The 19,461-nt window shown below is 46.8% G+C and overlaps 1 protein-coding gene across 1 annotated transcript in view; it reads left to right on the forward strand.

Moving 5' to 3' along the window:
• Positions 1–19,461, forward strand: part of LOC138855428 (uncharacterized) — a 210,651-nt gene that overhangs the window by 181,264 nt on the left and 9,926 nt on the right. The window contains exons 3-4 of the mRNA XM_070104720.1: positions 15,425–15,576; positions 16,838–17,126. Coding sequence (XP_069960821.1) covers positions 15,425–15,576; positions 16,838–17,126 — 441 coding nt within the window. The remainder of the gene's footprint in view (positions 1–15,424; positions 15,577–16,837; positions 17,127–19,461) is intronic.

The following is a 19,461-nucleotide window of genomic DNA, read 5'->3' on the forward strand; positions in this document are numbered from 1 at the left end:
TGATATGTTACCAGGGAACGTGATGTGTTACCAGAGAACGTGATGTGTTACCAGGGAACGTGATGTGTTACCAGGGGATGTGATGCGTTACCAGGGAACGTGATATGTTACCAGAGAACGTGATGTGTTACCAGGGAACGTGATGTGTTACCAGGGAACGTGATGTGTTACCAGGGAACGTGATGTGTTACCAGAGAACGTGATGTGTTACCAGGGAACGTGATGTGTTACCAGGGAATGTGATGCGTTACCAGGGAACGTGATATGTTACCAGAGAACGTGATGTGTTACCAGGGAACGTGATGTGTTACCAGGGAATGTGATGCGTTACCAGGGAACGTGATATGTTACCAGAGAACGTGATGTGTTACCAGGGAACGTGATGTGTTACCAGGGAACGTGATGCGTTACCAGGGAACGTGATGTGTTACCAGAGAACGCGATATGTTACCAGGGAACGTGATTTGTTACCAGAGAACGTGATGTGTTACCAGGGAACGTGATTTGTTACCAGGGAACGTGATGTGTTACCAGGGAACGTGATGCGTTACCAGGGAACGTGATGTGTTACCAGGGAACGTGATGCGTTACCAGGGAACGTGATGTGTTACCAGGGAATGTGATGTGTTACCAGGGAACGTGATGTGTTACCAGAGAACGTGATGTGTTACCAGGGAACGTGATGTGTTACCAGGGAATGTGATGCGTTACCAGGGAACGTGATATGTTACCAGAGAACGTGATGTGTTACCAGGGAACGTGATGTGTTACCAGGGAACGTGATGTGTTACCAGGGAACGTGATGTGTTACCAGAGAACGTGATGTGTTACCAGGGAACGTGATGTGTTACCAGGGAACGTGATGCGTTACCAGGGAACGTGATGCGTGAGATCTGGTCAGCCTATTAGGAAATACATTCACTTACAAGACCTATATTGGTAACTTTGCTGTTTTAATATATGCCTGTCAGTTTCCTTCAGTTGTTCGACAGTTATTTGTTTTCTGTGGAAAGAGACACATGCGTATCCTTCAGGACATGTATTGGAGGAAACGTTTTGACACGAGTGACTTCATCAGTCCTAAATCAAATTATGGAATCCATGGCAAGTGAGTTCTAATACTGAGAGGACTCGCTCCTATAGACCTGTTAGTATACTCAGTATAATATCTAAAATTCTGGAGAGGGCGGTGTATTCTCAAGTAGTTAAGTACCTTAATGACAACAGCATTCTCCATAGCTATCAATCGGGCTTTAGAAGATCCTACTCAACCGATACCTCCCTTATTAATCTGATGGATTACCTGAGAACTGAAATGTCAAAAGGGAACCTCATAGGTATGGTAACCTTAGACCTGCAAAAGGCCTTCGATACTGTCAACCACAATATATTATGTAAGAAACTTCAAGCTATCGGTATAGGTTCTGTAGACTGGTTTAAGTCCTACCTTAGCAACAGGAGACAAATAGTCAAAATCAACAAAACGGAATCAGAACCCCTGCCGATAACATGTGGAGTTCCCCAAGGTAGTATTCTGGGTCCCTTACTATTCTTATGTTATGTCAATGATATGCCTATCAGTGTCAAGTGCAAACTCCTACTGTATGCAGATGACAGTGCTCTGTTAGTGACAGGTAAAGACCCACAAGATATTGCTAATGTTTTAACACTGGAACTGGAGTCCTGCAGCAAATGGTTAGTAGACAACAAACTATCATTACACCTAGGGAAAACTGAAGCCATTCTCTTTGGAACGAAACATAAACTGAGAAGGGTAAATAATTTTAATGTTCAGTGTAATGGGGAGTCCATCACTTTGGTTTCATCAGTTAAATATCTGGGAATCCCCTTTGACCCATGCATGTCAGGAGAATTGATAGGGAACAGTGTAGTAAAGAAAGCGAATGCCAGGCTGAAGTTCCTGTATAGACAAGCACAGTGTCTACCTACTGAGGCTCGCAGGACCCTATGTCTAGCCCTTATACAATGCCATATGGATTACGCTTGCTCTTCTTGGTACTCTGCCTTGACAAAAAAACTGAAAGATAGACTGCAAATCACCCAGAACAAAATCGTAAGATTCATCCTGGGGCTGGGACCATGAGAACATGTAGGCCAGGATGAATTACAGCAGTTGGATATGCTGAATGTTGAAGACAGAGTAAAACAACTGAAGCTAAATCATGTTTATAAAATTGCTCACAAACAGTGTCCAGAATATCTTGCTGTCAATTTTGTCAAGGTCGGGAACCAAAGCAATCATAGTACTAGGGGGAGAGAGCACAACTTTGTAGTACCCACAGTCAGTGGCCAGGCTTCAACACCTTTTATTGTACAGCAATAAAGGAATGGAACAGACTACCCACAAATGTCAAGGCCAGTCATAGCTTGAACCAGTTCAAGAAGACTGCCAAAAAGTGTCTGATGAATGAAGCAACAGAAAGGGAGGGGAATGATTTTCTATTTTTTAGCTAAAATACGTGTAAATTTTACCTTATCCCTAGTAATGACCCTCGTATTGTAGATAGTCGTAATGACCCTCGGGTAGTAGATAGTCTTAATGACCCTCGTATTGTAGATAGTCTTAATGACCCTCGTGTAGTAGATAGTCTTTTTAGTATGATAATAAGATGTTATCTTCATTATAGAATAATAAGAAAATATTATAACCTTTATATTATAATAATAAGGTAAAAGGACCCCAATGGAAATAAGTCACTCTGTCTGACTTTTTTGGGTTATCCCAGGTTCTCTACACATATGCTGCTATGTATGATAATTCTATGTAACTGTATTGTGTATACCTGAATAAATTTACTTACTTACTTACTTACTTACTCCTCATGGGTTCTAACCTCACCCGTTCCTTCATTTGTTTACAAACATTTCATTACGATTCTGTGAGTCATAGTGTCCTGAAATGTAGATTAATGTCTCACGAAATCGAAATGACACGATTGCAATCAAACCATACCATAATGCGACGGTCTAGAGTTTTGAGACTCTCTGACCGCAGGTTCAAACCCCACCCGTGGTATGGTTAGATTAATGTCCTGTTTGACAGTTGTACGGTATCAGCATACCATTACCTCCATAAACAACAGTAACAAAGAGCGAGCAACGACCTGGTGAGGAAAAACAGATCACAAACTTGGAAGTGTTCCACCTAATCTGGCAGACGCTTTCCCTCCTCTTAACCACGACGCGAGGCGTAGTTAATGGCTGTATTTCTCACCCCCTCCAGCTAGAACATAGTCTCAAGATGGCAGGAGATCGATGAACAAACTCCTCTAATCTCTAAAGGATGATGGGATAAAGATGTTTCAGGAGGGTCTATGTATCGAGGTGGCAAATCCTACCGAGGCGCCGCCTCCAAACACTCCCAGATATTTATCGATTTTTGTTTTACTCCTGTCAGTGGATTCGCTATAAACGATCTAGTCCCATTAACACGAGCTGGCTCGATTCTCTTGCATTTTTTGAAGCTCGTGAGAATCAGGGAAGATGAGATCCGACGGGAAATGGTACAGGAGGTGAAGTTATGACTCGGGCTCAACCAGAAATTCCGAAATTAGATGCGAATTGATGTAGCGGACGAAGCTTTATCGCGGAGGAAATGACTGAAGGCGGGGCTAGTGGACCAGGGTCTGGGCGTATCTTGGAAGGAGGGGAGGGGTCTTGATGGGGGTCTAGGAGGAGTAACTAGGAGAGATGAGGGAGGGGAGTTAGTTGGATTGGGAGAGGAACGCAGGGAGGGGCTCTAAGGAAGGTCCTGGCGGCTGTGTTTCCTGTGAGAAAGTTTCTGTGTTTAAGTAACGGGTTTCCCACAGCTTTGAGGTTGACACTGTGGGTCACAGAGCTGTGACGTCCCTCACACTAACAACAACTTCAGCCATCAATTAGATCAGTGTTTATAAATGTTGTATTACCGACAACAGTCAAGAAAGAAATACAACTTGCACAACTAACTTTTATTGGACAACGTTGCTCTCTGTGTTAACTTTATCGACTTTATTACACAATAAAACATTCCGCTTCTTCTTGAGGATTCAGACATATATACAACACCTGGGTGTATTATTTGAATCTTTATTTAAAATGAAGATTCCCAGATATTTCATATGATACTAATTCATCATCTTGCTTCTTCTTCTTCTTCTTCTTCTTGAAATGTTGTAGCTGAGATAGTAATCAGCATTGTTACACTCAGTTTTTATCCTCTGGACGGGTCAACATTGAGTCCCTCACCCTGTCAATACTCTCTCCTCCCTGCCCACTCTTACATTACATCAAAAAATTCATTGTTCTTGCTTTCTCTCGTTTCCTTCGTATCCTTTGATATTTTAGGTTTATCGTAACATGTCCCATACCGCTATAACTTACGTATGTTTAATACTTAGGCCTGTCAGAATTCATAATTCATTATTATGCTTCCTTAGTGAAGGCAGTAAATTCTGGTATAGGCTCGTATAAGCTTCGGGTTATTTGTGTATTGTTCCCGTCTAGATATTGTCTTTTTTTAATCTTTACTAAAATTCATATATTTCTGACAGTGGAATGTTAAGCGGGAGTGTGTAATCGCTACAGTACATATGTTACATATCGACCTTTCCGTCCGTCCATATTGTGTGTTAATCAGGCTAGCGACCCGGAAACCTGGTCTCCGGGTCGGTGACCTACGGAAGCGGCTCCAGGTAAACATTAAGTAATCTTCCGTACTTAATTGTAACTTGATGTACACTTCATGATTCTTGATTTCATTTCTCTCGAAGACGATGTTGATACTTTCCAAATGTATTGGTATCCCGTAGCTCAGTTGTTAGCGCACTCACCTCACACATTGATGTCAGTGGTTCGATTCCCTGTACGGGTGAAAACATTACGCGTCTTTCCTTAAGAGACCTGCTGTCCATGCCCACCTAGCAGTAAGTAGGTACTTGGGTCTTAACCGACTGGTATGTCGCATCCTGGGGACGAAATTAACCTAAGTTGCCCGACATATGGACATAGGTCCATATGTCCATATATATATATATATATATATATATATAGATATATATATATATATATATATATATATATATATAGATAGATATCCTAGGTAGTAGGTTGGTAGACAATAACCACCCAGGGAGGTACTACCGTCCTGTGGTAGTAGGCTGGTAGATAACCACCCAGGGAGGTACTACCGTCCTGTGGTAGTAGGCTGGTAGATAACAACCATCCAGGGAGGTACTACCGTCCTGTGGTAGTAGGCTGGTAGATAACCACCCAGGGAGGTACTACCGTCCTGTGGTAGTAGGTTGGTAGACATCAACCACCCAGGGAGGTACTACCGTCCTGTGGTAGTAGGTTGGTAGACAACAACCACCCAGGGAGGTACTACCGTCCTGTGGTAGTAGGTTGGTAGACAACAACCACCCAGGGAGGTACTACCATCCTGTGGTAGTAGGTTGGTAGACAACAACCACCCAGGGAGGTACTACCATCCTGTGGTAGTAGGTTGGTAGACAACAACCACCCAGGGAGGTACTACCGTCCTGTGGTAGTAGGTTGGTAGACAACAACCACCCAGGGAGGTACTACCGTCCTGTGGTAGTAGGTTGGTAGACAACAACCACCCAGGGAGGTACTACCGTCCTGTGGTAGTAGGTTGGTAGACAACAACCACCCAGGGAGGTACTACCATCCTGTGGTAGTAGGTTGGTAGACAACAACCACCCAGGGAGGTACTACCATCCTGTGGTAGTAGGTTGGTAGACAATAACCACCCAGGGAGGTACTACCGTCCTGTGGTAGTAGGCTGGTAGATAACCACCCAGGGAGGTACTACCATCCTGTGGTAGTAGGCTGGTAGATAACAACCATCCAGGGAGGTACTACCGTCCTGTGGTAGTAGGCTGGTAGATAACAACCACCCAGGGAGGTACTACCGTCCTGTGGTAGTAGGTTGGTAGACATCAACCACCCAGGGAGGTACTACCGTCCTGTGGTAGTAGGTTGGTAGACAACAACCACCCAGGGAGGTACTACCGTCCTGTGGTAGTAGGTTGGTAGACAACAACCACCCAGGGAGGTACTACCATCCTGTGGTAGTAGGTTGGTAGACAACAACCACCCAGGGAGGTACTACCATCCTGTGGTAGTAGGTTGGTAGACAACAACCACCCAGGGAGGTACTACCGTCCTGTGGTAGTAGGTTGGTAGACAACAACCACCCAGGGAGGTACTACCGTCCTGTGGTAGTAGGTTGATAGACAACAACCACCCAGGGAGGTACTACCGTCCTGTGGTAGTAGGTTGGTAGACATCAACCACCCAGGGAGGTACTACCGTCCTGTGGTAGTAGGTTGGTAGACATCAACCACCCAGGGAGGTACTACCGTCCTGCCAAGTGAGTGTAAAACGGAAACCTGTAATTGTTTTACGTGATGGTAGGATTGCTGGTGTCAATTTTTGTCTCATAAACATGCAAGATTTCAGGTACGTCTTGCTACTTCTACTTACACTTAGGTCACACTACACATACATGTACAAGCATATATATACACACCTTTGGGTTTTCTTCTATTTTCTTGCTAGTTCTTGTTCTTGTTTATTTCCTCTTATCTCCATGGGGAAGTGAAACAGAATTCTTCCTCCGTAAGTCATGCGTGTTGTAAGAGGCGACTAAAATGCCGGGAGCAAGGGGCTAGTAACCCCCTCTCCTGTATATACTCTATTACTAAATTTTAAAAGAGAAACTTTCGTTTTTCTTTTTGGGCCACACTGCCTCGGTGGGATACTGCAACCTAACATGACTTAACCTAACCTAACCTTACCTAACCTTTTTTTAAATCATATTGGAAATACAGTGGACCCCCGGTTAACGAACTTTTTTCATTCCAGTAGTATGTTCAGGTGCCAGTACTGACCGAATTTTTTCCCATAAGGAATATTGTGAAGTAGATTAGTCCATTTCAAACCCCCAAACATACATGTACAAAAGCACTTACATAAATACACTTACATAATTGGTCGCATTTGGAGGGGATCGTTAAGCGGGGGTCCGCTGTATTATAAAATTATTTATATATTAAGTTGGAGAATAGTTGATACTTCGCACACAGGAACATATCTCGGTTCTTAAATCTTCCTTTCACCTCTGTCCAACACTCGGTTAAAAATGTGAGTTAAAAATACCAAATTTCAAAACATAAGATAAACACTTGGGGTGACATTTATATTTATGAGGTGTGGAAAAACCATGTGGGTCAGTGCTAGGTGTGGTGAAGGCTTGATCCACCGTGTGTGTGTGTGTCAGTGCTAGGTGTGGTGAAGGCTTGATCCACCGTGTGTGTGTGTGTGTGTGTGTGTCAGTGCTAGGTGTGGTGAAGGCTTGATCCACCGTGTGTGTGTGTGTGTGTGTGTGTGTCAGTGCTGCTAGGTGTGGTGAAGGCTTGATCCACCGTGTGTGTGTGTGTGTGTGTCAGTGCTAGGTGTGGTGAAGGCTTGATCCACCGTGTGTGTGTGTGTGTGTGTCAGTGCTAGGTGTGGTGAAGGCTTGATCCACCGTGTGTGTGTGTGTGTCAGTGCTAGGTGTGGTGAAGGCTTGATCCACCGTGTGTGTGTGTGTGTGTCAGTGCTAGGTGTGGTGAAGGCTTGATCCACCGTGTGTGTGTGTGTGTGTCAGTGCTAGGTGTGGTGAAGGCTTGATCCACCGTGTGTGTGTGTGTGTGTCAGTGCTAGGTGTGGTGAAGGCTTGATCCACCGTGTGTGTGTGTGTGTGTCAGTGCTAGGTGTGGTGAAGGCTTGATCCACCGTGTGTGTGTGTGTGTCAGTGCTAGGTGTGGTGAAGGCTTGATCCACCGTGTGTGTGTGTGTGTCAGTGCTAGGTGTGGTGAAGGCTTGATCCACCGTGTGTGTGTGTGTGTGTGTCAGTGCTAGGTGTGGTGAAGGCTTGATCCACCGTGTGTGTGTGTGTGTGTCAGTGCTAGGTGTGGTGAAGGCTTGATCCACCGTGTGTGTGTGTGTGTGTGTCAGTGCTAGGTGTGGTGAAGGCTTGATCCACCGTGTGTGTGTGTGTGTGTGTGTGTGTGTGTGTGTCAGTGCTAGGTGTGGTGAAGGCTTGATCCACCGTGTGTGTGTGTGTCAGTGCTAGGTGTGGTGAAGGCTTGATCCACTGTGTGTGTGTGTGTGTGTCAGTGCTAGGTGTGGTGAAGGCTTGATCCACCGTGTGTGTGTGTGTGTGTCAGTGCTAGGTGTGGTGAAGGCTTGATCCACCGTGTGTGTGTGTGTGTGTGTCAGTGCTAGGTGTGGTGAAGGCTTGATCCACCGTGTGTGTGTGTGTGTGTCAGTGCTAGGTGTGGTGAAGGCTTGATCCACTGTGTGTGTGTGTGTGTGTGTCAGTGCTAGGTGTGGTGAAGGCTTGATCCACCGTGCACAAAGCTTGCTACACTTCAGGTGACCTGCAACAAGTGACGTCAGACACTCACAAAATCACACTGCATCATCTTCAGACAATAAAATGTGCTTCTTCATGCCTATCTTTTCCCTTTCACACTACCCACACTACCCACACTACCCACACTACCCACACTACCCACACTACCCACGCTACCCACACTACCCACACTACCCACACTACCCACACTACCCACACTACCCACGCTACCCACACTACCCACGCTACCCACGCTACCCACACTACCCACACTACCCACACTACCCACACCAATCCCCTCGTAGTCTTGTCTCTGTCACTTCCAATATGGCAGTTCATTTTTACAAATATTTAAGTCAGCTCTTGGGAGGTGTGAGAGAGCCGCTTCAAGCTTATGACTCTTGCTCTCTACCTGAACCTCTACCACTCTTGCTCTCTACCTGAACCTCTACCACTCTTGCTCTCTACCTGAACCTCTACCACTCTTGCTCTCTACCTGAACCTCTACCACTCATATGGGTTTAGCTCTTATTTTTTTATCTTAAAAATTGAAATATGAAGTCCATCACATGTATGAATGTGGTGGCGTTTTTGCTATGGCTTGTTTTGACCTAATATATTTATGGTCTGATGTGGTCTGTTATGGTCTACTGTGGTCTGATGTTGTCTGAGGTGGTCTGTTATGATCTGCTGTGGTCTGATGTTATCTGTTATGGTCTACTATGGTCTGAGGTGGTCTGTTATGGTCTACTGTGGTCTGATGTGGTCTGTTATGGTCTACTATGGTCTGAGGTGGTCTGTTATGGTCTACTGTGGTCTGTTATGGTCTACTGTGGTCTGATGTGGTCTGTTATGGTCTACTGTGGTCTGATGTGGTCTGTTATGGTCTACTGTGGTCTGATGTGGTCTGTTATGGTCTACTATTGTCTGATGTGGTCTGTTATGGTCTACTATTGTCTGATGTGGTCTGTTATGGTCTACTGTGGTCTGATGTGGTCTGTTATGGTCTACTATTGTTTGATGTGGTCTGTTATGGTCTACTGTGGTCTGAGGTGGTCTGTTATGGTCTACTGTGGTCTGATGTGGTCTGTTATGGTCTACTGTGGTCTGATGTGGTCTGTTATGGTCTACTATTGTCTGATGTGGTCTGTTATGGTCTACTGTGGTCTGAGGTGGTCTGTTATGGTCTACTATTGTCTGATGTGGTCTGTTATTTTCTACTGTGGTCTGATGTTATCTGTTATGGTCTACTGTGGTCTGATGTGGTCTGTTATGGTCTACTGTGGTCTGATGTGGTCTGTTATGGTCTACTGTGGTCTGAGGTGGTCTGTTATGGTCTACTATGGTCTGAGGTGGTCTGTTATGGTCTACTGTGGTCTGATGTTATCTGTTATGGTCTACTGTGGTTTGATGTGGTCTGTTATTGTCTACTGTGGTCTGAGGTGGTCTGTTATGGTCTACTATGGTCTGAGGTGGTCTGTTATGGTCTACTGTGGTCTGATGTTATCTGTTATGGTCTACTATGGTCTGATGTTATCTGTTATGGTCTACTATGGTCTGATGTGGTCTGTTATGGTCTGCTGTGGTCTGATGTTATCTGTTATGATCTACTATTGTCTGAGGTGGTCTGTTATTGTCTACTGTGGTCTGATGTTATGTATTATGGTCTACTGTGGTTCTGATGTTGTCTGAGGTGGTCTGTTATGGTCTACTGTGGTTCTGATGTTGTCTGAGGTGGTCTGTTATGGTCTACTGTGGTCTGATGTTATGTATTATGGTCTACTATGGTTCTGATGTTGTCTGAGGTGGTCTGTTATGGTCTACTGTGGTCTGATGTTATCTGTTATGGTTTGCTGTGGTCTGATGTTGTCTGAGGTGGTCTGTTATGATCTGCTGTGGTCTGATGTTATCTGTTATGGTCTACTGTGGTCTGATTTGGTCTGTTATGGTCTGCTGTGGTCTGATGTTATGTATTATGGTCTACTGTGGTTCTGATGTTGTCTGCTGTGGTATGTTATGGTCTCACGTAGTGTACATAATTAAGAATCTCCCAGAAGAACTGTGTCATCAGCAAAGAGCAACTGTGACAACTCCCACTTTAGACGAGACATATTATCTCTCCACAAGAACAATAATAATGATGATAAAAATGATAATAATAACGATAATAGTGCAATAATAATAATAATAATAATAATAATAATAATAATAATAATAATAATAATAATAATAATAATAATAATATAATAATAATAATAATAATAATAATAATAATGACAGTAATAATAATAATAATAATAATAATAATAATAATAATAATAATAATTATAATAAGAAGGGTGTAAGCCTTGCGTCACCCACAAGGGGTATAAGAAGGGTGTAAGCCTTGCGTCACCCACAAGGGATATAAGAAGGGTGTAAGCCTTGCGTCACCCACAAGGGGTATAAGAAGGGTGTGAGCCTGGCGTCACCCACAAGGGATATAAGAAGGGTGTGAGCCTTGCGTCACCCACAAGGGGTATAAGAAGGGTGTGAGCCTGGCGTCACCCACAAGGGATATAAGAAGGGTGTAAGCCTTGCGTCACCCACAAGAGGTATAAGAAGGGTGTAAGCCTTGCGTCACCCACAAGGGAGATAAGAAGGGTGTAAGCCTTGCGTCACCCACAAGGGGTATAAGAAGGGTGTGAGCCTGGCGTCACCCACAAGGGAGATAAGAAGGGTGTGAGCCTTGCGTCACCCACAAGGGACATAAGAAGGGTGTAAGCCTTGCGTCACCCACAAGGGGTATAAGAAGGTTGTGAGCCTGGCGTCACCCACAAGGGGTATAAGAAGGGTGTGAGCCTGGCGTCACCCACAAGGGATATAAGAAGGGCGTGAGCCTGGCGTCACCCACAAGGGACATAAGAAGGGTGTAAGCCTTGCGTCACCCACAAGGGGTATAAGAAGGTTGTGAGCCTGGCGTCACCCACAAGGGGTATAAGAAGGGTGTGAGCCTGGCGTCACCCACAAGGGAGATAAGAAGGTTGTGAGCCTGGCGTCACCCACAAGGGGTATAAGAAGGGTGTAAGCCTTGCGTCACCCACAAGGGGTATAAGAAGGGTGTGAGCCTGGCGTCACCCACAAGGGAGATAAGAAGGGTGTGAGCCTTGCGTCACCCACAAGGGAGATAAGAAGGGTGTAAGCCTTGCGTCACCCACAAGGGGTATAAGAAGGGTGTGAGCCTGGCGTCACCCACTCATTCTCTCTTATCTATACCACACACACAGTAAACGAGACTTTAAAAGAGAAAATAATCTGTCAACGGGATCACACTGTCTTCTCCCTCACACTAACCTGATCTACTCCAGACACTCCTTATAATCTGATTGGCGACGTCAGGTCCTCTGGGTATATTTTAGTGTCGATTTAGGGGTCGATTCCCGGTACGGCTGGAAACATTAGGACAGCAGGTTTCCTTAAGATACCTGCTGTCCCTATTCACCGAGCAGTAAAATAGGTACCTGGGCTTTAGTCGACTGGTGTGGGTCGCATCCTGAGGACAAGACCTAATTCGCCCGAAATGCTCTGTATAACAAGGGGCTTTCTATATAGTAGTATGTCACTGATGTCAGCTATGGTCTGTATACCTTGTACGTGTACTTGTATACCTTGTACATGTACTTGTATACCTTGTACATGTACTTGTATACCTTGTACATGTACTTGTATACCTTGTACATGTACTTGTATACCTTGTACATGTACTTGTATACCTTGTACGTGTACTTGTATACCTTGTACCTGTACTTGTGTACCTTGTATATGTACTTGTATACCTTGTACATGTACTTGTATACCTTGTACATGTACTTGTATACCTTGTACGTGTACTTGTAATCCTTGTACACGTACTTGTATACCTTGTACATGTACTTGTATACCTTGTACATGTACTTGTATACCTTGTACATGTACTTGTATACCTTGTACATGTACTTGTATACCTTGTACATGTACTTGTATACCTTGTACATGTACTTGTATACCTTGTACATGTACTTGTGTACCTTGTACGTGTACTTGTAGTAAATAAAGTGGAGAATGTTTGAGGTAGTTACGAACTAAATGGCTGGATGTATTACGAGAACTCACAAGTTTCGGTAATTTTTACGTAGCTGGGTATGTCTCTTGGGCTGTTGTGCCCAACTTTTTCAGCGCGTCTCTCTGTACCCTAAGAAAGATTGAAGGAACATAAGATTTATGTTGGCAGGTTCCTCTGCCACTTTGTTGCCAGGGATGCCACCTTGTTACCAGAGCTGCCGTCTTGTTGCCAGGGATGCCACCTTGTTACCAGAGCTGCCGTCTTGTTGCCAGGGATGCCACCTTGTTACCAGAGCTGCCGTCTTGTTGCCAGGGATGCCACCTTGTTACCAGAGCTGCCGTCTTGTTGCCAGGGATGCCACCTTGTTACCAGAGCTGCCGTCTTGTTGCCAGGGATGCCACCTTGTTACCAGAGCTGCCGTCTTGTTGCCAGGGATGCCACCTTGTTACCAGAGCTGCCGTCTTGTTGCCAGGGATGCCACCTTGTTACCAGAGCTGCCGTCTTGTTGCCAGGGATGCCACCTTGTTACCAGAGCTGCCGTCTTGTTGCCAGGGATGCCACCTTGTTGCCAGAGCTGCCGTCTTGTTGCCAGGGATGCCACCTTGTTACCAGGGATGCCGTCTTGTTGCCAGGGATGCCACCTTGTTACCAGAGATGCCGTCTTGTTGCCAGGGATGCCACCTTGTTACCAGAGCTGCCGTCTTGTTGCCAGGGATGCCACCTTGTTACCAGAGCTGCCGTCTTGTTGCCAGGGATGCCACCTTGTTACCAGAGCTGCCGTCTTGTTGCCAGGGATGCCACCTTGTTACCAGAGCTGCCGCCTTGTTGCCAGGGATGCCACTTTGTTACCAGAGCTGCCGTCTTGTTGCCAGGGATGCCACCTTGTTACCAGAGCTGCCGTCTTGTTGCCAGGGATGCCACCTTGTTACCAGAGCTGCCGTCTTGTTGCCAGGGATGCCACCTTGTTACCAGAGCTGCCGTCTTGTTGCCAGGGATGCCACCTTGTTACCAGGGATGCCGTCTTGTTGCCAGGGATGCCACCTTGTTGCCAGAGCTGCCGTCTTGTTGCCAGGGATGCCACCTTGTTACCAGGGATGCCGTCTTGTTGCCAGGGATGCCACCTTGTTACCAGAGCTGCCGTCTTGTTGCCAGGGATGCCACCTTGTTACCAGAGCTGCCGTCTTGTTGCCAGGGATGCCACCTTGTTACCAGAGCTGCCGTCTTGTTGCCAGGGATGCCACCTTGTTACCAGAGCTGCCGTCTTGTTGCCAGGGATGCCACCTTGTTACCAGGGATGCCGTCTTGTTGCCAGGGATGCCACCTTGTTGCCAGAGCTGCCGTCTTGTTGCCAGGGATGCCACCTTGTTACCAGGGATGCCGTCTTGTTGCCAGGGATGCCACCTTGTTACCAGAGCTGCCGTCTTGTTGCCAGGGATGCCACCTTGTTACCAGGGATGCCGTCTTGTTGCCAGGGATGCCACCTTGTTACCAGAGCTGCCGTCTTGTTGCCAGGGATGCCACCTTGTTACCAGAGATGCCGTCTTGTTGCCAGGGATGCCACCTTGTTACCAGAGCTGCCGTCTTGTTGCCAGGGATGCCACCTTGTTACCAGGGCTGCCGTCTTGTTGCCAGGGATGCCACCTTGTTACCAGAGCTGCCGTCTTGTTGCCAGGGATGCCACCTTGTTACCAGGGATGCCGTCTTGTTGCCAGGGATGCCACCTTGTTACCAGGGATGCCGTCTTGTTGCCAGGGATGCCACCTTGTTGGCAGGGCTGCCGTCTTGTTGCCAGGGATGCCACCTTGTTACCAGGGCGGCCGTCTTGTTGCCACCGATGCCACCTTGTTACCAGGGATGCCGTCTTGTTGCCAGGGATGCCACCTTGTTACCAGGGCTGCCGTCTTGTTGCCAGGGATGCCACCTTGTTACCAGGGCTGCCACATTGTTATCAGGGCTGCCACATTGTTACCAGGGCTGCCACATTGTTACCAGGGATGCCACATTGTTACCAGGGCTGCCACATTGTTACCAGGGCTGCCACATTGTTACCAGGGCTGCCACATTGTTACCAGGGCTGCCACATTGTTACCAGGGCTGCCACATTGCTACCAGGGCTGCCACATTGTTACCAGGGCTGCCACATTGTTACCAGGGCTGCCACATTGTTACCAGGGCTGCCACATTGTTACCAGGGCTGCCACATTGTTACCAGGGCTGCCACATTGTTACCAGGGCTGCCACATTGTTACCAGGGCTGCCACATTGTTACCAGGGATGCCACCTTGTTACCAGGGCTGCCGCCTTGTTGCCAGGGCTGCCATATTGTTACCAGGTCTGCCACATTGTTACCAGGGCTGCCACATTGTTACCAGGGCTGCCACATTGTTACCAGGGCTGCCACATTGTTACCAGGGCTGCCACATTGTTACCAGGGCTGCCACATTGTTACCAGGGCTGCCACATTGTTACCAGGGCTGCCACATTGTTACCAGGGCTGCCACATTGTTACCAGGGCTGCCACATTGTTACCAGGGCTGCCACATTGTTACCAGGGCTGCCACATTGTTACCAGGGCTGCCACATTGTTACCAGGGCTGCCACATTGTTACCAGGGCTGCCACATTGTTACCAGGGCTGCCACATTGTTACCAGGGCTGCCACATTGTTACCAGGGCTGCCACATTGTTACCAGGGCTGCCACATTGTTACCAGGGCTGCCGTGAGATCCCAGTTCGATGGAGCCACAATGCTGACATCAGTACATCTTAGGGTTCAGATTCTGCATAACTGGGGCAGCACATAATGCTGCCTAGGTTACGCAGAATAAAAGAGAACTCTGCCAATGCTGTCAATTTAACCAAGTTGTTAACCATCGTTACCTTTATCAACCACAACACTAACCACAATTCTTCTCTCCGCAGTCGTTCTTCGGGCGAACGTACAACAACCTGTCGCAGGTACACGAGTGCAAGAACGGCGGGCAGTGTGTGATCAACAAGCAGAACAGGACATCGTGCAAGGCCTGCAGACTGCGCAAGTGTCTGATGGTGGGCATGTCTAAGACAGGCAGCAGGTGAGAGGGACACGGGGAGAGATAGTGAGAGGGACATACTAAGAGATAGACGTGGACAGACAGGCAGGGAACTTATCACTCTGTGTAGAGGTTTATCAAGTTATTGATCTGATAAAGCTCTATATAGAGTGAGATATCGTGTGCTAGCAAAGGTTTGCTCTGTATATATTTATTTCCAGCCATATTTTTTTGGTAAATTTGTCACCCAAGAGACAGGAAAAGTGAGAGGAAGGGAGGGAGAGAGACAGGGAGGGAGGGAGAGAGGGAGGGAAGGAAGGTAGGGTGAAATTTTTCAAGAGATGTTCCTTGATGCTTCTTAAAACCTTTTGTCCAAGGAATTATATATATATATCCTCCACTTCCTCAGATCAAACCTGGTTACCTCTGGTCCCTTATGAAAGTTTTAAAATTTCTAAGAATAACTCCAACAAGAAGAGTCACCTCGTGCTGATGTCGGTATGGGAGAGAGTCACCAGGTTTTGTGTATCTTGAAGAGCTAAACCCATGTGGGCCAGTCAGCAGAGTGGTGGAGACTCGAACCACAGTTTGCTAATGGCTGTCCAGTTTTTGACTCACTCATAGTTTTGCTTTGTACTAGTTGTACCTCTCACAAGGTACGACGTCTCTTTCATGGATACGACCTCTTTCTCACACAGGTACGACCTCTCACATGGGTAAAATCTCTCTCTCACACAATACGACCTCTCACATGGGTACACTCTTTCTCTCTTACACAGGCACGACTTCTCACATGGGTACAATCTCTCACACATGTACGACCTTTTGCTCTCACACAGGTACAGCCTCTCTCTCACACACAGGTACAGTCTCTCTCTCTCACACAGGTACAGTCTCTCTCTCACACACAGGTACAGTCTCTCTCTCTCACACACAGGTACAGTCTCTCTCTCTCTTACACACAGGTACAGTCTCTCACACACAGGTACAGCCTCTCTCTCACACACAGGTACAGTCTCTCTCTCACACACAGGTACAGTCTCTCTCTCTCACACACAGGTACAGTCTCTCTCTCACACACAGGTACAGTCTCTCTCTCACACACAGGTACAGTCTCTCTCTCTCACACACAGGTACAGTCTCTCTCTCTCACACACAGGTACAGTCTCTCTCTCACACACAGGTACAGTGTCTCTCTCTCACACACAGGTACAGTCTCTCTCTCTCACACACAGGTACAGCCTCTCTCTCTCACACAGGTACAGCCTCTCGCACTTACGCAGGTACGGTCTCTCTCCTACAGGTACGGACGACGGTCTAACTGGTTCAAGATTCACTGCCTGCTGCAGGAGCAGGCCGCTTACAATGGTCAGACCTCTGCCATCCGCGCTCCCATCACACCCACACTACAGGATGGGTCATTGCCCTTCGTCTCTGCCCATCTTCGGGAAGCCATGGTCCGGGAGGGACCAGTGAGAGCCCCGCCCCCTCTACATGGACCACAGGACCTTCACGGACCGCAGGACCTCCATGGTCCACATCATCTCCAGAACTCTCTCTCTTCTCTCAGCTCGGCCTCTCAGCTCAATGCAGTAAGTCTCATCCCAGTAAAATCTGGTGGAAATATCTTAGCTCAAGGAATTGAAGCTACCTTCCCTTTCCTCGGATCAAAGCTCATTATTTTTATGATAATCTTTTGTTTTCCTTCGTAACGTGAAATTTACACCACCAATCTTACTTGATTATCTAAAAGATGGAATACACAACACACACACACACACACACACACACACACACACACACACACACACACACACACACACACACACACACACACACACACACACACTAACACACACACACACACACACACACACACACAACACACACACACACACACACACACACACACACACACACACACACACTAACACACACACACACACACACACACACACACACACACACACACACACACACACACACACACACACTAACACACACACACACACACACACACACACACACACACACACACACACAGTAACACACACACACACACACACACACTAACACACACACACACACACACACACACACACACACACACACACACACACACACACACACACACTAACACACACACACACACACACACACACACACACACACACACACACACACACACACACACTAACACACACACACACACACACACACACTGGCTAGAGTGGCCAGAAGAGCTCATGCATGCAGGGCAAAGCTCCTGATCATGGGTGACTTTAACCACAAGGAGATAGATTGGGAGAACTTGGACCCACATGGGGGCCAAGATACTTGGAGGGCTAAGATGATGGAGGTGGTACTGGAGAACTTCATGTACCAACACGTAAGGGACACTACAAGAGAGAGAGGAGAGGATGAACCAGCAAGGCTGGACTTAGTATTCACCTTCAGTAGTGCAGATATCGAGGACATCACATATGAAAGACCCCTTGGGGCCAGTGACCATGTGGTTGTAAGCTTCGAATACACAGTAGAGCTACAAGTGGAGGGAGAAGCAGGAAGGCCAGGACGAATGAAGCCAAACTACAAGAAAGGGGACTACACAGGAATGAGGAACTACCTGAACGGGGTTCAGTGGGACAGAGAACTGGCAGGGAAACCAGTTAATGAGATGATGGAATATGTAGCAATAAAATGCAAGGAGGCTGAGGAGAGGTTTGTACCCAAGGGTAACAGGAGTAATGAAAAAGCCAGGATGAGCCCATGGTTTACCCAAAGGTGCAGGGAGGCAAAAACCAAGTGTGCTAGGGAATGGAAGAAATATAGAAGGCAAAGGACCCAGGAGAATAAGGAGAACAGTCGTAGAGCCAGAAATGAATATGCACAGATAAGAAGGGAGGCCCAAAGACAATATGAAAATGACATAGCAGCGAAAGCCAAATCTGACCCGAAACTGTTGTACAGCCACATCAGGAGGAAAACAACAGTCAAGGACCAGGTAATCAGGCTAAGGAAGGAAGGAGGAGAGACAACAGGAAATGACCGGGAAGTATGTGAAGAACTCAACAAGAGATTCAAAGAAGTGTTCACAGAGGAGACAGAAGGGACTCCAGAAAGACGGAGAGGTGGGGCACACCACCAAGTGCTGGACACAGTGCACACAACCGAGGAAGAAGTGAAGAGGCTTCTGAGTGAGCTAGATACCTCAAAGGCAATGGGGCCAGATAACATCTCCCCATGGGTATTGAGAGAGGGAGCAGAGGCGCTATGTGTACCCCTAACAACAATATTCAATACATCTATCGAAACAGGGAGATTGCCTGAGGCATGGAAGACAGCAAATGTAGTCCCAATCTTTAAAAAAGGAGACAGACATGAAGCATTAAACTACAGACCAGTGTCACTGACATGTATAGTATGCAAAATCATGGAGAAGATTATCAGGAGAAGAGTGGTGGAACACCTAGAAAGGAATGATCTCATCAACAGCAGCCAGCATGGTTTCAGGGACGGGAAATCCTGTGTCACAAACCTACTGGAGTTCTATGACATGGTGACAGCAGTAAGACAAGAGAGAGAGGGGTGGGTGGATTGCATTTTCTTGGACTGCAAGAAGGCGTTTGACACAGTTCCACACAAGAGATTGGTGCAAAAACTGGAGGACCAAGCAGGGATAACAGGGAAGGCACTACAATGGATCAGGGAATACTTGTCAGGAAGACAGCAGCGAGTCATGGTACGTGGCGAGGTGTCAGAGTGGGCACCTGTGACCAGCGGGGTCCCGCAGGGGTCAGTCCTAGGACCAGTGCTGTTTCTGGTATTTGTGAACGACATGACGGAAGGAATAGACTCTGAGGTGTCCCTGTTTGCAGATGACGTGAAGTTGATGAGAAGAATACACTCGATCGAAGACCAGGCAGA

The sequence above is a fragment of the Cherax quadricarinatus genome, chromosome 94, assembly GCF_038502225.1.
Source record: "Cherax quadricarinatus isolate ZL_2023a chromosome 94, ASM3850222v1, whole genome shotgun sequence".
Classification (NCBI taxonomy): domain Eukaryota; kingdom Metazoa; phylum Arthropoda; class Malacostraca; order Decapoda; family Parastacidae; genus Cherax; species Cherax quadricarinatus.